The 21,173-nt window shown below is 36.1% G+C and overlaps 2 protein-coding genes across 2 annotated transcripts; one reads left to right on the top strand and one right to left on the bottom strand.

Moving 5' to 3' along the window:
* The first annotated feature begins 286 nt into the window (after positions 1–286).
* LOC110602557 (nudix hydrolase 17, mitochondrial) lies at positions 287–1,829 on the top strand. The gene is made up of 5 exons (XM_021740106.2): positions 287–656; positions 938–1,043; positions 1,132–1,215; positions 1,328–1,456; positions 1,551–1,829. Exons 1-5 carry the CDS (start codon positions 583–585, stop codon positions 1,683–1,685), a joined length of 528 nt encoding a protein of 175 aa, XP_021595798.1. The 5' UTR covers positions 287–582; the 3' UTR covers positions 1,686–1,829.
* Positions 1,830–14,961: 13,132 nt separating this feature from the next.
* Positions 14,962–16,413, bottom strand: LOC110602670 (1-aminocyclopropane-1-carboxylate oxidase homolog 4). Its single transcript, XM_021740239.2, has 3 exons — positions 15,863–16,413; positions 15,394–15,781; positions 14,962–15,307 (listed from the first exon to the last, which is right to left on the bottom strand). The coding sequence occupies exons 1-3, from the start codon at positions 16,312–16,314 to the stop codon at positions 15,059–15,061; spliced, it is 1,089 nt and encodes a 362-aa protein (XP_021595931.1). The 5' UTR covers positions 16,315–16,413; the 3' UTR covers positions 14,962–15,058.
* Positions 16,414–21,173: the final 4,760 nt, after the last annotated feature.

Genomic DNA, 21,173 nt, shown 5'->3' with positions numbered 1-21,173 from the left:
ACGCTGAAACAAAGACCATACTCTCACACGTGAGCTTGTCCTTCAAAAGTCAACTTCCTTTACCATTTTCATGTCGACCCGTGTGGACTTGTATCTCATTGAACACAAGCAGCACCAGCTTTGCTACTAGGAATTAATTTCTTTGCCTCTAGAGGAAACGACACAGAAACTCACGTTTAGACGCGTCCATTTGACAATACTCTTTTTTTCTATTATTATTATAATAATACCGCATGATGGATGGATGGATAGTTGAAAGCATCCACGGTGTTAGTTAAAGTTTCTGTCTTTCTTCTTCTCTATTTAAAGCTTTTGTTTCCTCTGTGTGCCCAGCCCTCTCTTCTGCCTGTTCCTTCAACTTCAATCTCTTTCACCTCATATTTCTGCACTTAATTAATTTTCCCTTTATTATTGTTATTTTCATTCAACTGTATAAGAACCAAACCTTAATTTTCGTAAGCGAGTTTCACTGTAGTTTCGTGATCCAAGACAATTGAAGTAGAACAAGATTTAAAGCTACTCCTCACGAGCAACTTAATTTGATTCATTCGTTTCTTTTACGTATTTAAGACTTTGGAAGATATGGCTTGCATGGTGTCTCGTTCAGGAAGGGAGTTTCAGAGATATGATAACCAGGGCCGCCGTCAAGTTGTCGGGTGAGTAATCTTTTATTTAAATTTCTTGATTTGCCTGATCTTTAGTAAGATTAATTCAAGAATGCAGCATTTTTGTGTATATGGAAGAATTTTATGGGTGGCCCCCATTTGTAATGTTCTGGATTAAGGGCCCAGTGTTTTTCCTGTCTCTTTCTCAAATTTCGAATCTTTACTTCTCAACTTTGTTGTTTTGTCTTTGATTGGAATACAACATTTTTAACTTTATTGAAAAACTGGGAATCCATTATTTATTATTCTTGGACTCTTCAAATTGATTGCAGATGCATTCCATATAGATTCAAGAATGGAAGCGACGGCTCCATTGGTGATGAACTGGAGGTTCTTGTCATCACTTCGCAAAAGGGTCAAGGAATGATGTTCCCCAAGGTATATATATAATAAAAATTTCTCTTAAATACCAGAAATATTTTGTTTTCATATATAGATTATTAATTATGCATTCTCATTTTATCAGGGTGGTTGGGAACTTGATGAATCCGTGGAAGAAGCAGCTTCTAGGGAGTCACTTGAAGAGGCTGGAGTCCTTGGTCATGTTGAGGTAGGTTTCCATTTGTTGTATTATCATTTATAGTACTTGTAGGTAGACATTGCTTTTTGGACAAAGTCTTTTTAATGAGGCTAATATGATGAACAATAACTGAATATGGCAGGACGAACTCGGCAAATGGAACTTCTTAAGCAAGAGATATGGCACATTTTATGAAGGCTATATGTTTCCTTTGCTAGTCACCGAGCAACTTGATCTCTGGCCTGAGAAACATGTCCGTCAAAGAATTTGGGTAAGTAGCTCTAACATGATTCTTTAATTTTGATTTTGTTTAATAAATTATAAAGGTGTGTGTCCTAATTTAGATGTGAAACTGGTTGATACAGATGTCTGTGGAAGAAGCTAAGGATGCTTGTAGGCATTGGTGGATGAAGGAAGCCTTGGACATACTAGTTGGGCGGCTAACATCTGCGCAACAACAGAAGGAAGATAATGATGTATTGTCATGCTCTTTAAGCTAGGGCAAGATTAGATTAATTTTGTAAATAATATAAGATATTGCTCATAGAGCAAATGAGATAGCTACTTAATTAAGGTTGATAATTGTAGAAATTAGAGATTGATTGTTTCATTTTCTCTCATATATTAATTTATGGAAATTTTGAAATTATTTTTTTCTTTAATTGCAATTACATTTGATCATCATAGCAGAAAAGGAAAGCCCAAAGAGAATACATATATATCTACTTAATTAAGACGCATTGTTCACATATGTGCTCTAATTTTCCCATGAGAAATTCTTTCATTAACTCTAACAAAAATTATTAGTGGAGTTAATATATGAAATTAATGTGAATTCGATCTATATAAATCTTGAAGTTCTGAGATTCAGAAAATAAAATTCAATAATATGAGTGTAAATTTAGTTTGGAAAGATCACATCTCCCTTTTATATTCCTTTTTTTCTTATCTTATAGTGATGCATAATCGCGGTTTTGTTATAATTTCACCTGTCCCTGTTACTCAGATTTGTACGTATAGACGTACCAGCGTATCCATATCTGCCAGGCGGCCATTTAATTTTTCCAGCGCACATGCTGATAGGACTGCGAGATAGTTGAACCTGCTCTCTTATCTCCCATTACGTCATCAGATTAGACTCTTATCTGGTGGAAGGTGCAATATTAGATCGGTCTGTTTAGAAATATCTTAATGGGTTTTGAATCTATATTTTTCTCCGAGACCTATGTTTTTCCTTTATATGTTGAATTGAATTTGACAATTTTCACAACATTTACGGAATGTGATATATATTAGAATAATATATAGGAATAGAATTTCATGATCATGATCATGAATATTAGCTCACTAAAGGAAATGTTATTGTTACTTTAAATGTGAAATATTATTCAATATATTGTATGATGACATGATCAAAATTATCAATTTGAGCAATTTCAACATAATTCATTATTGCTGAGCACACATTGGAAAAGTAAATTAAGAAGCAACTCCTTGCATGTCCCAACAAGCTTGATAAGCACATTGGAAAAGTAAATTTATGGGCAATTATCCCAGCAAGCTTATCACTAGCCTTGCTTGAATTTTTTTTTTTTATTTTAAAAAAGAAAAAGTCTTTGGAAAAGTAAGCCTTTCTTCCATACTAATATTCAATGCCTTATTATGGACTTAGTATAATTTTGAATAATATGTTATTTATTTACTAAATGAATATATACATTTGAGCATATGAGTATATATATTCGAGCATATGTAAGAGAATTTAATAATTAATAGCACTTAACTAAAAATTAAAGTAATAATAAATAAAATAAGTATATTAAAAATACTTAAAATAATAAAAAAATATAAAAAAATATATAATTTTATTGATTTTTCATTTTAGAGTCTATAATTTAATTTATGTTAAAGTAGTACACGTAGTATCGTGACATAATACATGTAGTATCGTGACGTTAATAAATAACAGTAATTTTTAGACGCGATTAGAAATATTGATATAAAAATCATATTATGATATACTAATTTAACACAAGTTAAATCATAAATCTTAAATTAAAATGAGTGAAACTATATTATACTTTTTTATACTTTCTTTTTTAATTAATAATTATTTTTTATTTATCACTTCAATATATTTTGACGGTATTAAAAAATTACTGATATTTATTAACAATACGATACCACATAAACTATTTTAATACAAATTGAATTATGTGCCTTAAAGTGAGATAAGCGAAACTACATAATATTTTTTTTACTTTTTCCAAACAATAATATTATTGATAACTTCATTCTACCGAAGTATAATGTTTTAAGTATGTGTATATAATATTCATCATACACACATCATAACTATTAAGAGAAAAATATAAAAAAATATTATGTGATTTCACTCATTTTTATATTAAAATTTATATCAAAATAGTATTTCGTATTATTGCACTCTTAGCAAATAATTATAATTTTCAAACATCATTAAAAAATTTAATAGACAAGTAAAATATAATTACTAATAAAAAAATATAAAAAAAAATCATATGGTTTCACTCCTTTTAACTTTAGTATCTATCATTCAATTTGTATTAAAATAATTTATTGATTCCATTTCAACTTTTCCGATAGAATTTAAAATTTAGAAAATGATGTGATATTACAGTCTACTATTTTAATATAAATTAAATCATATATTCTAAAGTGAATTATTTTTTAAAAAATATTTTTCCATTCTTAAAACATCAAATAATTATTTGAAAAATCATATATATGCTCGTTCATACGAGACTATTCATATGTCTAGATTCATTAAGTTTACTTTTCAACAGCTTGAGTCGAGCTTAATTTGTGGCTCTCTACTTATTACCATATTAAATTACTTTGATGGGTGCATGTATTACAGCCTTCCTTCTCCAAGGAAAAATCTAAATGGAGAATTTGAGTTTCTTCTGGTAATTAAGAATTTAAAGCATTTCAATTTTATTTATCGTTTAAAGTTTTTACAAACTTAGAAAATAATAAATAAAAATGAATGAAAAGAGTGATTTGATTGTATTTTATTTGGGCTGAGTTTGGATTTGCTTAGGATAAGATTGAATCTTAGAAATCCAAAAGGTTTCATAGTTATCTCATTGATTTGGTGAGCAGACAAGGTGACTTTTGTTGACCACTTTGATAAACATTTACCCATTTAGGACTAAGAATATTGAAGAAGCTAGAAGGCCAATATGATGCCTTTGGAGAATATATGGCAGCTGCATGTTTTTGCAAAATTTTTGTCATTTCTAGCTCCAAAATCTAGTGCAAATGTTCTTAAATTGGAAATTAAACCTCAGGGATGTCAAAGTTGATCATATATGAACATGAATCTGTTCAGCCAGTAATTTGATAGCCATCGTGAAATTGACAAGAAATATAACTTTTGCAGTGTTGTTCATATGGGTAATCACAGGACAAGCATGGCTTGAACTGCCAGTAGCTTGGTATCTCCTACGTATTATGGAACAAGATTATGTAGCATGTCTAACGTTGTTCCTTTCAAACTTCAAATTCAGAAAGTGGTAGCAGAAGATGAAAGCGCAAAAGCAATTTCTAAGATTTTAGGTTCTGTAGCAAAGTTATATATCACATTCCGTAATAAATTATAAAACTAATATTATATTGTAATTAAATATGTACAATTATACGAAAACAGCTTAATAAAAATTAAACTTACTTTTTATGATTTTAAATATTTATATTAATTAATTAATTTATTTATTTTTAATAAATTATAAATAATTTAAAAATATCATACAAATCTAATTAAATAGTAATGTCATTTTATAATTTTAAATATTTCTTATGCAGTTTCTTTTCAATTTCGAGCTAATTTGATAAAATATTTGATAAATATTTTCCTCTTCCTGGTCCATGATAGATCTGGTTTTCTTCTGGGTCCCTTCTTGCTGGGCTCCCTGGTGGATCTCTCCATGTTCTTCCTGGTGAAAGGACCTGTAAATAAGAAAGAATGGTCAGGGGCCTACCGGGTGTGCCCCGGCAGAGGCCCTCCGACGCTCAAGTCAGATTTTATGGCTCAGAGTAGTATATTTAGGCAAGGGTTACAGTAAGAATAAAAATGGTGTCCAGGAAGGAGAAGGAAGAAGAAGAGAGTCCCCTCTGCGTGGCCTCTACCGTGATATATATATCTGACTCTCTGCCACAATGCTAGCTGTCTTCTGTCGCCTAGCTCCGTATGTACGGATGTGTCAGGCGCCTGCTCCATGCGTAACGGCCATTAATTCTCTTCTGATACGTATGATTCTCCTCTGATACGCATGCGGAAGGACCTACCAGCGGGGCATCTTGGTCATTTTCCCCTTTCCGGGCTGGGTTGAATGGTAGGGCTGAAGTTGAGCCTGGTGAGGGCCTGATTACTGGGCCGAGAGGTTTGGGCCGGTTTGATTGAGGAGTCTAGGCGGATTCCGGCCCTGTGACTGAGCGGGCTGGACCTGGCTCTCGAGGGGAGTATTGAAGCCTTCGGATCATGGACTGTTTTCATGGGCCTGGCCTTTATACCGGAGTGAAGAAATCCAGCGATCATCAATTGCCCCTTTATCTCCTCAGCAGTTATTCCATGACTGGTGAGGGGATAAATCTTTAAACACTTTTCATGACCGTGTGGTCTGAGAACTGCTCCTGTCGAAAGTATCCATTTCTTGCCTTTTTATTATTTTTGCCTGAGCGTTGGACTTTTGTGTATGTTTTTTGCCCCTGAGTTTTTATGGGCTGTCTTCTTTCGAGCGTTTTGCGGGCTCTTTGTTGCTCGGACCTTTCTCTAGGTCAGCTGAGTTGGTTTGGTGTGAGCGGTCAATTCTCGAGGTCGGTGCCTCTTATGATTGCCCTCGGTTCTCTGTTATTTCTTCTGTATTTTGGTATGCAGTTTGCTTAGGAATCGCCTTGCCTTAATTCAGTCTGTCTTATCGGGTTTACCAGTACTGCGCTCGTTTTCTTGAGATCGGCATGATGCTTTGGTATTTTTGGCTGTTGTGTGAGATTAAAGTCTCTCTATCTGATGACTTGAGCTCCTTTGGGAGGTCGGAATTTAGCTTTTTCATTTATGGTCCCGTGCCCCAATCTTTTATGTGAGATCAGAACTATGTTCTTTATGAGTTGTTTTTGCTTGTTGCACCGAATGATCTTGGGGATTCTGGCTATTTTTGCTCCGGGAGATCTTTGAGATCTTTGCCGGTCTTCTACCTCAGTGAGGTCTTATGCCTCATTGAGGTCTTCTGCCTCAGTGAGGTTTTCTGCCTCAGTGAGGTCTTCTGCCTCCATTGAGGTCTTCTGCCTCATTGAGGTCTTCTGCCTCTTTGAGGTCTTCTGCCTCTTTGAGGTCTTCTGCCTCTTTTGAGGTCTTCTGCCTCTTTTGAGGTCTTCTGCCTCTTTGAGGTCTTCTGCCTCTTTTGAGGTCTTCTGCCTCAGTGAGGTCTTCTACCCCATCGAGGTCTTCTGCCCCATTGAGGTCTTCTGCCTCTTTTGAGGTCTTCTGCCTCTTTGAGGTCTTCTGCCTCTTGGAGGTCTTCTGCCTCAGTGAGGTCTTCTGCCTCAGTGAGGTCTTCTGCCCCATTGAGGTCTTCTGCCTCTTTTGAGGTCTTCTGCCTCTTTGAGGTCTTCTGCCCCATTGAGGTCTTCTGCCTCTTTTGAGGTCTTCTGCCTCTTTGAGGTCTTCTGCCTCTTGGAGGTCTTCTGCCTCAGTGAGGTCTTCTGCCTCATTGAGGTCTTCTGCCTTTTTTGAGGTCTTCTGCCTCATTGAGGTCTTCTTTTGCTATGACCTCACCTCATTGAGGTCTTCTCTTGTCAAGACCTCATTGAGGTCTTCCTTGTCAAGACCTCATTGAGGTCTTCTCTTGTCAAGACCTTATTGAGGTCTTCCTTGTCAAGACCTTATTGAGGTCTTCTCTTGTCAAGACCTTATTGAGGTCTTCCTTGTCAAGACCTTATTGAGGTCTTCCTTTGCTAGGACCTCAGTGAGGTCTTCTTTTGTCAAGACCTTATTGAGGTCTTCTTTGTCAAGACCTTATTGAGGTCTTCTTTGTCAAGACCTTATTGAGGTCTTCTCTTGTCAAGACCTTATTGAGGTCTTCTCTTGTCAAGACCTTATTGAGGTCTTCTCTTGTCAAGACCTTATTGAGGTCTTCCTTTGTCAAGACCTTATTGAGGTCTTCCTTGTCAAGACCTTATTGAGGTCTTCCTTTGCTAGGACCTCAGTGAGGTCTTCTTTTGTCAAGACCTTATTGAGGTCTTCTTTTGTCAAGACCTTATTGAGGTCTTCCTTTGTCAAGACCTCATTGAGGTCTTCTCTTGTCAGGACCTCAGTGAGGTCTTCTTTTGTCAAGACCTTGTTGAGGTCTTCTTTTGCTAGGACCTCAGTGAGGACTTCTTTTGCCAGGACCTCAGTGAGGTCTTCTTTTGCTAGGACCTCAGTGAGGTCTTCTTTTACTAGGACCTCAGTGAGGTCTTCTTTTGTCAAGACCTCATTGAGGTCTTCTCTTGGTGAGACCTCAGTGAGGTCTTCTTTTGCTAGGACCTCAGTGAGGTCTTCTTTTGGCAAGACCTCGTTGAGGTCTTCTCTTGGTGAGACCTCATTGAGGTCTTCTTTTGCTAGGACCTCAGTGAGGTCTTCTTTTGTCAAGACCTCGTTGAGGTCTGCTTTTGCTATGACCTCAGTGAGGTCTTCTTTTACTAGGACCTCAGTGAGGTCTTCTTTTGTCAAGACCTTGTTGAGGTCTTCTTTTGCTAGGACCTCAGTGAGGTCTTCTTTTGCTAGGACCTCAGTGAGGTCTTCTTTTACTAGGACCTCAGTGAGGTCTTCTTTTGTCAAGACCTTGTTGAGGTCTTCTTTTGTCAAGACCTTGTTGAGGTCTTCTTTTGCTATGACCTCAGTGAGGTCTTCTTTTGTCAAGACCTCATTGAGGTCTTCTCTTGGTGAGACCTCAGTGAGGTCTTCTTTTGCTAGGACCTCAGTGAGGTCTTCTTTTGGCAAGACCTTGTTGAGGTCTTCTCTTGGTGAGACCTCATTGAGGTCTTCTTTTGCTAGGACCTCAGTGAGGTCTTCTTTTGTCAAGACCTCGTTGAGGTCTGCTTTTGCTATGACCTCAGTGAGGTCTTCTTTTACTAGGACCTCAGTGAGGTCTTCTTTTGTCAAGACCTTGTTGAGGTCTTCTTTTGCTAGGACCTCAGTGAGGTCTTCTTTTGCTAGGACCTCAGTGAGGTCTTCTTTTACTAGGACCTCAGTGAGGTCTTCTTTTGTCAAGACCTTGTTGAGGTCTTCTTTTGTCAAGACCTTGTTGAGGTCTTCTTTTGCTATGACCTCAGTGAGGTCTTCTTTTGTCAAGACCTCATTGAGGTCTTCTCTTGGTGAGACCTCAGTGAGGTCTTCTTTTGCTAGGACCTCAGTGAGGTCTTCTTTTGGCAAGACCTCGTTGAGGTCTTCTCTTGGTGAGACCTCATTGAGGTCTTCTTTTGCTAGGACCTCAGTGAGGTCTTCTTTTGTCAAGACCTCGTTGAGGTCTGCTTTTGCTATGACCTCAGTGAGGTCTTCTTTTACTAGGACCTCAGTGAGGTCTTCTTTTGTCAAGACCTTGTTGAGGTCTTCTTTTGCTAGGACCTCAGTGAGGTCTTCTTTTGCTAGGACCTCAGTGAGGTCTTCTTTTACTAGAACCTCAGTGAGGTCTTCTTTTGTCAAGACCTTGTTGAGGTCTTCTTTTACTAGGACCTCAGTGAGGTCTTCTTTTGTCAAGACCTTGTTGAGGTCTTCTTTTGTCAAGACCTTGTTGAGGTCTTCTTTTGCTATGACCTCAGTGAGGTCTTCTTTTGTCAAGACCTCATTGAGGTCTTCTCTTGGTGAGACCTCAGTGAGGTCTTCTTTTGCTAGGACCTCAGTGAGGTCTTCTTTTGGCAAGACCTCGTTGAGGTCTTCTCTTGGTGAGACCTCATTGAGGTCTTCTTTTGCTAGGACCTCAGTGAGGTCTTCTTTTGGCAATACCTCGTTGAGGTCTTCTCTTGGTGAGACCTCACTGAGGTCATAGCAAAAGCAGTCTTCTTTTACTAGGACCTCAGTGAGGTCTTCTTTTGTCAAGACCTTGTTGAGGTCTTCTTTTGTCAAGACCTTGTTGAGGTCTTCTTTTGCTATGACCTCAGTGAGGTCTTCTTTTGTCAAGACCTCATTGAGGTCTTCTCTTGGTGAGACCTCAGTGAGGTCTTCTTTTGCTAGGACCTCAGTGAGGTCTTCTTTTGGCAAGACCTTGTTGAGGTCTTCTCTTGGTGAGACCTCATTGAGGTCTTCTTTTGCTAGGACCTCAGTGAGGTCTTCTTTTGTCAAGACCTCGTTGAGGTATGCTTTTGCTATGACCTCAGTGAGGTCTTCTTTTACTAGGACCTCAGTGAGGTCTTCTTTTGTCAAGACCTTGTTGAGGTCTTCTTTTGCTAGGACCTCAGTGAGGTCTTCTTTTGCTAGGACCTCAGTGAGGTCTTCTTTTACTAGGACCTCAGTGAGGTCTTCTTTTGTCAAGACCTTGTTGAGGTCTTCTTTTGTCAAGATCTTGTTGAGGTCTTCTTTTGCTATGACCTCAGTGAGGTCTTCTTTTGTCAAGACCTCATTGAGGTCTTCTCTTGGTGAGACCTCAGTGAGGTCTTCTTTTGCTAGGACCTCAGTGAGGTCTTCTTTTGGCAAGACCTCGTTGAGGTCTTCTCTTGGTGAGACCTCATTGAGGTCTTCTTTTGCTAGGACCTCAGTGAGGTCTTCTTTTGTCAAGACCTCGTTGAGGTCTGCTTTTGCTATGACCTCAGTGAGGTCTTCTTTTACTAGGACCTCAGTGAGGTCTTCTTTTGTCAAGACCTTGTTGAGGTCTTCTTTTGCTAGGACCTCAGTGAGGTCTTCTTTTGCTAGGACCTCAGTGAGGTCTTCTTTTACTAGGACCTCAGTGAGGTCTTCTTTTGTCAAGACCTTGTTGAGGTCTTCTTTTGTCAAGACCTTGTTGAGGTCTTCTTTTGCTATGACCTCAGTGAGGTCTTCTTTTGTCAAGACCTCATTGAGGTCTTCTCTTGGTGAGACCTCAGTGAGGTCTTCTTTTGCTAGGACCTCAGTGAGGTCTTCTTTTGGCAAGACCTCGTTGAGGTCTTCTCTTGGTGAGACCTCATTGAGGTCTTCTTTTGCTAGGACCTCAGTGAGGTCTTCTTTTGTCAAGACCTCGTTGAGGTCTGCTTTTGCTATGACCTCAGTGAGGTCTTCTTTTGTCAAGACCTTATTGAGGTCTTCTCTTGGTGAGACCTCATTGAGGTCTTCTTTTCTTGTATCCGGGAGACCTTGGGGATCCCGGTCTCGTATCCGGGAGATCTTGGGGATCCCGGTCTTGAATCCGGAAGATCTTGGGGATCCCGGTCTTGTATCCGGGAGATCTTGGGGATCCCGGTCTTGTATCCGGGAGATCTTGGGGATCCCGGTCTTCTACCTCCAGGAGGTCTCTATGTCTCAAGGAGGTCTTCTGGCGAGATTTAGGATTTTTCTGCAAAATAAAAGCTTGCCCAGGGCGTATATAACGAGAATGCTTGTTGTTAATTCAATAATATTCATCAATTAATAATATGTCGCACATGTCACTTGGTTTCATTTTTCAGATGCATGCAGGTATTAACTCATGCAATTTTAGAGATGCAGCGAACAATACTTTTGCATGTGTAAATTTTCTCCAGGATTTTTCAATCTATAGAACATAGGCAGTTATCAAGATATCTGAACTCATAGAGGTATATTTTGAACTTAGTCTTACTATTTACATGCGAAGCATGCCGTTTAATCAATTTATAAAATAATTACCAATAACCAAAGGCAATCTTGAAATTTAAATTCTATCTTACCTATTTCGAATACTAATGGTAAAAAGAATCGGTTAATTTATAAAAAAGAGTTTTTTTTTTTTTTTTTTTTTTTTTTTTTGACATGCATGTCGATATGTTATATTATCATGCACATGACATGGCATGAGATGAATGCATATGTAGACACATGCCTACATAGAACTACGAGAAGAGGAGATAGGAACCTGAATGGGAAAAGCATCCATGTCAGCTCTGATGGCAACAAACGAAGGCCCACCAGTGCCGAACTAAGCCCGAATACCCATTTTCTTCTGCTTTTTCTTTTCTCTTTTCATCCTTGCTGTCCTTTAATTCATTTGCAAAACTCTCTGGACCTTTCTTCTGGTTCTCCTCATTCAAATCTTTCTCATAAGCTACACCAGAATGATTATCTTTTTTAAATAAATTGTTCTTCAATCCATTTCTGCACTTTTCGTCATTGGCACAGGATGATCCCGTCCCCTTGGTTTTCTTTGAATGGGTCATGAAGTCTTCATCGTCACTCAAATTTTCCTTATAAGAGACCTGTTGCTTACGCCGATCAGATCTCCTTGGGCGCTTTCCATAGCTACTCGAATTCACTTCTGCCTTAAACTCACCATCTTCATCAACTAGCATATCTTTTTCAGCCGGTGCGATTCTTCTTGCATTGATATAAATGTATATGTATTATTGGCATACAAAAAAGCCAATAGAGAGGACACTTGTCCTGCTGTTATAGGCTCTAGCCCATTCACGCGTTCACCTTCCTCATCTCCTTTTCCTTTCTCTGTTTAGTTCCCGAGAGCATTAAACTGCCTCCTAAATACTTGCTGGTGTTGTTTCTTGCAGTGGTGTTACTCACTACTCACTCTCTTACCCAATACAAGCCACCAATTAACAAGCCTCCTCCTGCAGAGAGATACGCCCCATTTGACCCAACAGACAAGCACCACGGACTCCCAAAGAAGTGGCCACCCAGTTCGATTGATGGATCGATAGGAGCTGGTGATCATCAAGAGAAGGCATTCCCTGACAAAGACAAGCCATAAAAACGCAAGGGAGTGACGTCACCATACAAGCCTGGAAATCTGAGGTGAAACAGAGCCACACAGATTCGATTCTGTCAATTCCAATGAAACAATACGCCCTTGGGAGCAACGGACTCCAACCCATGAACAAATTGATCTTGGATTTGAGGAATTCCACGTTGTCGACTTGGCCGACCTGCTCAGTCAGGCCATCGTACTCCGCTAAATTCAAGTTTGAAAATTGCATGTCTTCAAGCTGGCCAACATCAACAACATCATTCCCTCCGACCTCCACTTATCTTGAGGACAGTCTGGCCATCCGACTCAAAATGCGAGACCGACTTCTTCTTCCGACCTGTTGAGTTTGATCTACTGGAGCCTTCCCACTCAAAAGTTGATCATCTGGTGGTGGTGTCTGCTTTAATTCTTGAAGGTTGTGGTTTCTTCCTTTGCATACGTGGTGTCAGCTCCATCATGCCTTCATATCTGGTCCAGTTCGGTGTCACGACGACCTCACTTGTTGGAGCTTGACCAGACCAGCAACTTCCTCCTCAGGTCGGTGCGTCTTTGGCAGCTCGAGCTCTTTCCACTCCTGCTATTTCTACATATATATATATATTATTTTTATTTATTTATTTATTTATTATTATTATTATTATTATTTTTTTTTGATAACTTGGAATCTTACAGCCAACTTGCCCATCTAACCCTTATAATATATACTCGGCCGACCTCACAATCTCAACAAATATGTATATTATGCATTCTTTCTTCTTTTTACAGAAAAAATTAAAATTTATACTTACAGGCAAGCACTTCGATCTGAAGTTTCACCTCATCAGATCTCAAAGAAAAAGTTAGTAGTAATAATATTTAATAAATGTTAAAATAAACAACGAGGGTAGGAAAATGAAGATTAAGAGACTGTCAAGATATTCTTACACCAGCTGGGTCTTTCTTTTCAGCTGGGTTACTGTAAATCTCCAGCTTTCTTTTTCGTGTAAGCTTTCTTTTTTGTATTGTCTCCCTGTCGCCCCGATGCTTTCCATCTGTCCTGAAATGCGACTCCAACCTCGACCACGAATCTAGTTTCGAACATGGATCCAACCTCAACGAGCAATCTATCGCTGTGGTCGTCGGATTTGCTGAGTTCCTTTCTGTCTTGCTAAACACGGCTCCGACCTCCTTTTTTCTCACGGACTCCTCTTCTCTTTCTCTCACCTTCTTCTTCTCTTTTTTTTATTTATTTATTTATTTATTTTTTTTATATATACAGCGGACCTCAGAATTTCAACAATACATATATTCCTCACCCTCTTTTTTTTTTTTTTTTTTTACAGAAAATATTCACCAGACTTCAAAGAAAAAATCAGCCGTAATAAAATCTTATGTGGATCTCAATGGGTGGATCTGAAAACTTTTGAGATAGTAAAATCTCTTTCGTGGAGGGCACATTCCCGGCCAAGCTCGGCGAGGGGTTAAAAGGAATGGGTGGTTGGTTGTTTGGAGTTGTAGGACTGGAAAATAAGAACCGCTGCCCCTCTTGGGCAGAGCTCAGATTATTTGGAATGACGTTAAGGTTATTTTCTTGGTGGTTTGCCATTGTGGATCTCAGTGGGTTTTGAAAGTGAAAACTCTGGTGATGAAAAGATCTCCTTCGTTTCCCACAGACGGCGCCATTTGATAAATATTTTCCTCTTCCTGGTCCATGATAGATCTGGTTTTCTTCTGGGTCCCTTCTTGCTGGGCTCCCTGGTGGATCTCTCCATGTTCTTCCTGGTGAAAGGACCTGTAAATAAGAAAGAATGGTCAGGGGCCTACCGGGTGTGCCCCGGCAGAGGCCCTCCGACGCTCAAGTCAGATTTTATGGCTCAGAGTAGTATATTTAGGCAAGGGTTACAGTAAGAATAAAAATGGTGTCCAGGAAGGAGAAGGAAGAAGAAGAGAGTCCCCTCTGCGTGGCCTCTACCGTGATATATATATCTGACTCTCTGCCACAATGCTAGCTGTCTTCTGTCGCCTAGCTCCGTATGTACGGATGTGTCAGGCGCCTGCTCCATGCGTAACGGCCATTAATTCTCTTCTGATACGTATGATTCTCCTCTGATACGCATGCGGAAGGACCTACCAGCGGGGCATCTTGGTCATTTTCCCCTTTCCGGGCTGGGTTGAATGGTAGGGCTGAAGTTGAGCCTGGTGAGGGCCTGATTACTGGGCCGAGAGGTTTGGGCCGGTTTGATTGAGGAGTCTAGGCGGATTCCGGCCCTGTGACTGAGCGGGCTGGACCTGGCTCTCGAGGGGAGTATTGAAGCCTTCGGATCATGGACTGTTTTCATGGGCCTGGCCTTTATACCGGAGTGAAGAAATCCAGCGATCATCAATATTTATAATATTTTTATAATAAATAATATTTTATTATATTTATATTTTAATTTTATAGCACTAAATTATATAGTAAATGCAATATATTTGATGATAAATATTTAAAATAATTTTTTATAGTTACTCTATTTTTTAAATAATTATTTATATAATATAAATAAAATTTTATAAAAAAATATAATAATTATTTATAATAAATTTATGACTGTTACTATCTAATTCCAGTATTACTATAATAATATATTAAAAATAATAAAATATATTATGAAAAATAATTAAAAATATTTATTATTATAAGTTTTTTTTTTTAACGCTAAAAGGCCAAAAAGTCAGGTTCCGGTACTTATATCAGATGGGATAAATAACAGGAGAATGCTGTTGAAGGTTCCGCTGAATATGGCTAAACAAGGGCATTCAGATGTTCACGGTTTCAAATCCTCCTCCGGGTTTGGCAATAAAGTTGTTTGCAAATATGATAGAACAGTTTGTGTGCATAAGCTAAATCAAGCAAGCTTTATTTTTTATTTATTGCAGTCTGGTTTACAATACATGAACGTATTAGTACTATGTTTCTACTTTCTTTTCACTTAAATCCTGTAGTAATCTGCCAAAGTCTTCTCTGCCAAATCTTTTGTGAAGAACCTTCTCATGAAATCATTGAGCATAAATTGCCTGTAACAAGCTGGTTTTTCTGGTGACACTAGCTCTGGAAAGGGTCCATACAAGCAGTCTCTCTTACCAGCGTTGAAGAAAATTGCAACGGAAACTCGTGGATCGGTTGAAGGATTAGCCAACACTCTATGGTCTACGCTTTTGTATTCATCATTGGAAAGGATCTGAACAACAAAGAAAATACTTCAACCAAGATTTCAGACTAAAATACAATTTCAAAGAAAGCGTTCACCTTTGTATGATTCTTTACCTGAAGTATATCCCCAATGTTAATAACAATCGCTCCAGGGACAGGTTCAATTTCAAGCCATTGTTCACCATACTTGACCTGCAAGCCTCCGATATGGTCACGAAGCAGTACTGTCAAAACCCCAGGGTCGGTGTGCGATGTGATTCCAAAGGTGAGGTCAGGCTGAGGGCAGGGTGGATAGTAATGAGCCGCAAGTGTCTTGGATTCCAAAAAGGTCATCTCCTTTAATCTTCCTGCGTCCAATCCCAGCCCTTCGCACAGCAACTCCATCAACGTCTCTGCAACTTGTGTAGCCTGCTGATTCCACTCAATTATCTCGTTCTTACAAATTTCAGGGATGTGCTCAACATCTGCCAGGACAGGGCCCAACCTCACCTGAAGTGTATCCCTGCAATAAGAAGAATGAATTTTCAATTCCTGAATCTGAAAACTGAATTTGAACATATATCAAACACTTTGGTTGCCTGACCTCCAGCTCGCAGCTTTAGCGTTATACAAGTCAACATTGGACATGAAGGATACTCCAGTACCCACCTCCCTCCGGTACCACTGCTTCTTGACCTCCGTCGGCAGCTCATGGAACGCCTTGACCGCACTAATCGTCCGGTTCATAACTTCCAGCGGTACCCCATGATTCACGATCTGAAAAAACCCAAGTTTCCGACAGGCTTGTGAAACCTGCTCAACAATCGCCGGCCTCCTGTCGGAGTGAACTCCAGAAAGGTCAATGGTGGGTATGACTTGGGATTCGGATCTCGAAACGGATTTGAGATCAGATAGCGCTGCTGTTGGGTGGACAAACATGCGGGGGAGGGAGGTGATGCCGGAGTCAAGCAGGCCTTTAACTCCGATTTTGGCATCATCGAATCGTTTCACCTCTTCCAAATGATTGTACTCCTGGTGGGTTCCGTTCACGGCCATGATTTCTTTGTTTGGTTGATGATTTCTGCAACTTGTAATTCTATGGACGAAGGATATGGAGTCTGGCGTTTTAAATCAGTAGACGACGAAATCCGACAAAGAGCATGTTTATTCAAAAATTAAAAAGAAATTAAAAAGTTTTATTTACAAGCCATTTATTTATTATATTCTTTTATTCATCTCGCTAATTTTCATATCCATTTTATATTTTAGAGAAAATTAATTTCTCCCGATAATACATTAATAAATATAATGGATCTTATTACTATTATTACCCCTTGGACCAATGAATAACAATTTAATTGGTTTTTAAATTTTGACTTATTGCAAATTTATTTTTTAAATTAATTAATTTAATGTTATACTCAGATTTGAATTACTTTAAATTAATTCATAGTTGAAAAGGTTATGGGACATTCCACTATAAGAACAAATAAAACAAAAAATATATTATCTTACAATTTTATGGGAATTAATTTTAAATGAAAATAGTAGAGTAATCCACCATCTTAAGTACTCGAACAATGCCAAAAGCTAGGAAAGAAAAAGGGGATACGCATCAACTCCGTGGTTTATATTTGTTAACACTTCTAACGTCTGACTGCAATTATTGTAATTTGATACATCAAAAAACCAAACAAGAACAAAGGTGTCCACATCTATATCAACAGCTTGCGTCTGAATTGCCTCAAGTTTTATCTTTGTAATTGGCCTGAGCCATAGATTTATTTTTAATGGATGAATCCATTTTCTTTGAGGAAAAAAAATAAATAAAAATGGCAATTACTGCCATCTCACCATTATTCTAACATAGATAATCTGCTGACGTGGCCAATATTTAGAAGATTTGGCCTTTATGATGATGGGGAGTTCTTTTCACCACCTAATTCTAATTGGTGTGGTTAGGTGAAAACAAACATGACATAGCTGTAATTTGATGACAGCACTTCAGTATCATAATCATAATTTTAAATTTTAAATACAAGGGAGAATTTCATTCAAAAGGTTAGGGTTTTGAGAATTTCATTGAAAAGGGTCTGGGACCTAATGCTGGCATGGGTAATCTGCTATCAGAGATCCGTGAATGTACTGGATTTCTGGCCCAAAGTCTGTGCTTGTATTTACTTGCTTGAATGGTATGAATTTTCTTATTTTTCTATAAAAACAAAAAAAGCATGGATAATATAAGGAAAAACAACAAGAATCAAATAGCCAAGCATCCATGCATTGAGAATACTTAAATTGATAGCACCAATTAAACTTGCATGTGTAGATGAACTAAAGCTCATAAATAAGCTACGGTTTGACTAATATGAAATTTTTCTTAAAAATTTGGTCCACTGTAAACTCAAGAATTATTTATGTTTTAGTAATCGAATCCAATTAAGTATTTCTCTTGACTAATTTATGTATTCAAATTTAATTTTTTATTATTATTATTTTTAATAACTATATGTATATTCTATTCATATTAAATTGGCCCACATAGAAAATGTCTTGAATCAAACCCTCTATATCAATCAATTAAAGAATAAGATTGTCGAACCATTCATTTCAATACACTACGAAAGTTTAATAGATTAATAATGATAAATTTTTATTACTGATTTGTAATGGATATTATATAAAGGACAATAATAATAATGGATTAACTAATTCATTATAAAGTCATTACTAAGTTTTATAACAGATTTCTATCCGTTACAAAATTGGTTTAATTTACCTAAAATTAATAACGGATGAACACATTCGTTACTAAATAGTTTTGTATTCAGTCATTTAGTAATGGATATATGATCTGTTACAGAAGTTAAATTTAGTGACGGATATATCCGTTACTAAATTTAAAATCCCCGACATAAGAAATTTTAACTTTCCCCTTTCCATTTGCATGAAATTCTCCATTCCCCTTTGCACGAAATTCTCATTTCTCCTCTTTCCTTCCCATTGATACTGTCCTTCTCCCTCTCCTTATTGTCATTGCCAGTGTTACTGTATCTATTGTCATTGGCGCCGTCAATCAAAGCTACCGTCGCCTTCACCATTGCTACTATCCTTCTCCCTCTGGTCAGTATCAATCTTGTCATTGTTGTTGTCCTTATCGTCCTTCACGTCTATTAAAATTACCATCGCCTTCACCATTGCTAGCTTCCCTAACTACTCTTGCCTTCACCGTCCCTGTTGGCATTAATTATTGTCGCTGCTACTCCTTAAATGTGTGGAAATTTAATTCTTTCTCTTCTATTGATTTTATCTCTAATGATTGTACATAAAAGTTTGATTGCATATGAAGTTTTAATTGTAGTCTTGCTTCCAATCTTGCTATAATAAGATGTGTTATGCTGATTAGGTCTTGCTTTCAATCTTGCTATTGGATTAGCTTCCAGTCTTGCTATTGGTTTTATCTCTAAAACCAAGTGTAAGATTGAACTGAATATAGAGGATTCTAGATTAGCTTTTAGTCTTGCTATTGCTAGTGGAGGGGAAGGTTTCTTATTGTTTGTTGTTGTCATTAACTAACTTTGTATTTCTCATTTTAATATTCTTCTAAAAAATAAAGATAGTATTGGATACTTATTTTAATAAAAGCAAGCATTTATCCCTCAAGCATTTAGTTGCAGTTGTTTCTTAAGTTTATCGTGAGGCTTTTTGTAATTATTTTTTGAATTGAAATGTATATAGATTCGTATAGTTTTTTATTTTTTAAAATTAATAAATATTTTATTTAATTAGAAAAATAAAAACTTTCAAATTTATTCAATTTTTATTAAAATTTGAATGTGTCTGAATTCATAAATTTTTTCAGTCATAAACAATACTAAATCTTACTACAAAGAAATCTTATCCCAGTAGTGCACAAATGTTTCAAGACTTAATTTATACTTCAAATTTCAAAAAAAAAAAAAAAAAAAAAAAAAAAGAAAGCACACTCCAATGGTTTTTTATATACATTCAAGAAGTGCCCTTAGAATTAGATCATAGTACATTGAATGAAAATTTTCGCAAAATAATTTATATGTTAAAAAATTATCTTTTATAATTTTTTTTTAGAAAAAATTATAAAAGTGGAGTAGTATTTAACTTTTAGTTTATACGAGACATTTAATATTTGTATTTTTTTATTTAAATATTATTTTTTATAATTTATAAAAGTATTTGTATTTATATAAATATAAAAAATATTTAAAATCAATGCTTTATTTTTTCTTAGAAAAATTAATGCTTTGTATATACTTCTAATAATACTATATTGTAGAATAAGATAAAGAGATTAGATAAAGAGATCAGAAAGAGCACGATATAAGAGAATAATCTTATTATGGTGACTTATATAGTCCTTTTATTTAAATAAAATAATAATTAATTTGTAAAAATTTATCATATTTTAGTAAAAGATATATTTTAGAGTGAATATATTTTCGTAATAATTATATTATAGAAAATATATTAATATTAATAAAAAATAATAATAATTCAAAAAAATATAAACATAAGATTTTTTTATAATTTTTTAAAATTAAAAAAAATTATATTTACATTTTTGAATTTATAATATATATATTTATAAAATTTCACTCATTTTCATAATAAATTAATGAAAAATTTATAATTTAGTTTTTGGATATTGCTATTATTAATAAGTCAGTTTCTGTATTTTTAAAAACCTATTAAAACGTTTTTATATTTTTTTTTGTCAATAAAATAGTTTTTTTGTCCTCTTTTCCGTTAAAATTAGATAAAGGGAGAGAAAAAAAAATTTAAAATCCAATTTTACCCTCAAATAAAATCCTTTATTTAGTCATTGGATATTGTTATTATTAACAAGTTAGTTTTTATATTTTTAAAAATCTATTAAAAATCTATTAAAATATTTTTATCTTTTTTCACATCTATTAAAACGTTCTTCCGTTTCTTTTCGTCAATAAAATAGTTCATATTTTTTTTATATCTATTAAAACGTTCTTATCATTTATTTCCATCAATGAAATAGTCATTCCTTATTATTTCTTTCCGTCAACGAAATCGTCTCTCCCTATATTTTTAGAAATCTATTAAAACGTTTTTATCGTTTTTTTTATCAACAAAATAGTCTCTATCTTTTCTCACATCTATTAAAATGTTATTATCGTTTTTTTTTGTCAACGAAATAGTCTCTATCTTTTTTTTTTCTCTTCCTCCTCCTCCTCAAAAGAAGAACGTTTTTTTTTTGTCAACGAAATAGTCTCTATCTTTTTTTTTCTCTTCCTCCTCCTCCTCAAAAGAAGAAAAAGAAGAAGAAGAAGAAGAAGAAGAAGAAGAGAAAGAAGAAAAAGAAGAAGAGAAAGAAGAGAAAGAAGAGAAAGAAGAAAAAGAAGAAAAAGAAGAAAAAAAAGAAGAAAAAGAAGAAGAAGAAGTAAAAAAAGAAGAAAAAGAAGAAGAAGGAGAAGAAGGAGGAGAAGAAGAAGAAGAACAAAAAAAAGAAGAAAAAGAAGAAGAAAAAGAAGAAGAAGAAGAAGAAGAAGAAAAAGAAGAAAAAGAAGAAAAAGAAGAAGGAGAAGAAGAAGAAGAAAAAGAAGAAAAAGAAGGAGGAGAAGAAGAAAAAGAAGGAGGAGAAGAAGGAGAAGAAGAAGAAGCAAAAGAAGAAGCAGAAGAATAAGCAGAAAAAGGAGGAAAAAAAGAAAAGAGGAGGAGAAAAATAATGGGGTAATTTAATCTTTTATTATATATTTAACTGCAAAAATAGATGGAAGGACTATTTTATTGACAAAAAGAAAAGATAAAAACGTTTTAATAGATTTATATTTTAAATAAAAGTAATATGCATTGGCTAAATTATAAATTTCTCTAAATTAATTTTACTTTATTGTTGTATTAAGTAA

The sequence above is a fragment of the Manihot esculenta genome, chromosome 15 (assembly GCF_001659605.2).
Source record: "Manihot esculenta cultivar AM560-2 chromosome 15, M.esculenta_v8, whole genome shotgun sequence".
NCBI classification, from domain to species: Eukaryota; Viridiplantae; Streptophyta; class Magnoliopsida; order Malpighiales; family Euphorbiaceae; genus Manihot; species Manihot esculenta.
The sequence above is the reverse complement of the archived record's forward strand: the minus strand, read 5'-3'. Positions and strand labels throughout refer to the sequence as shown.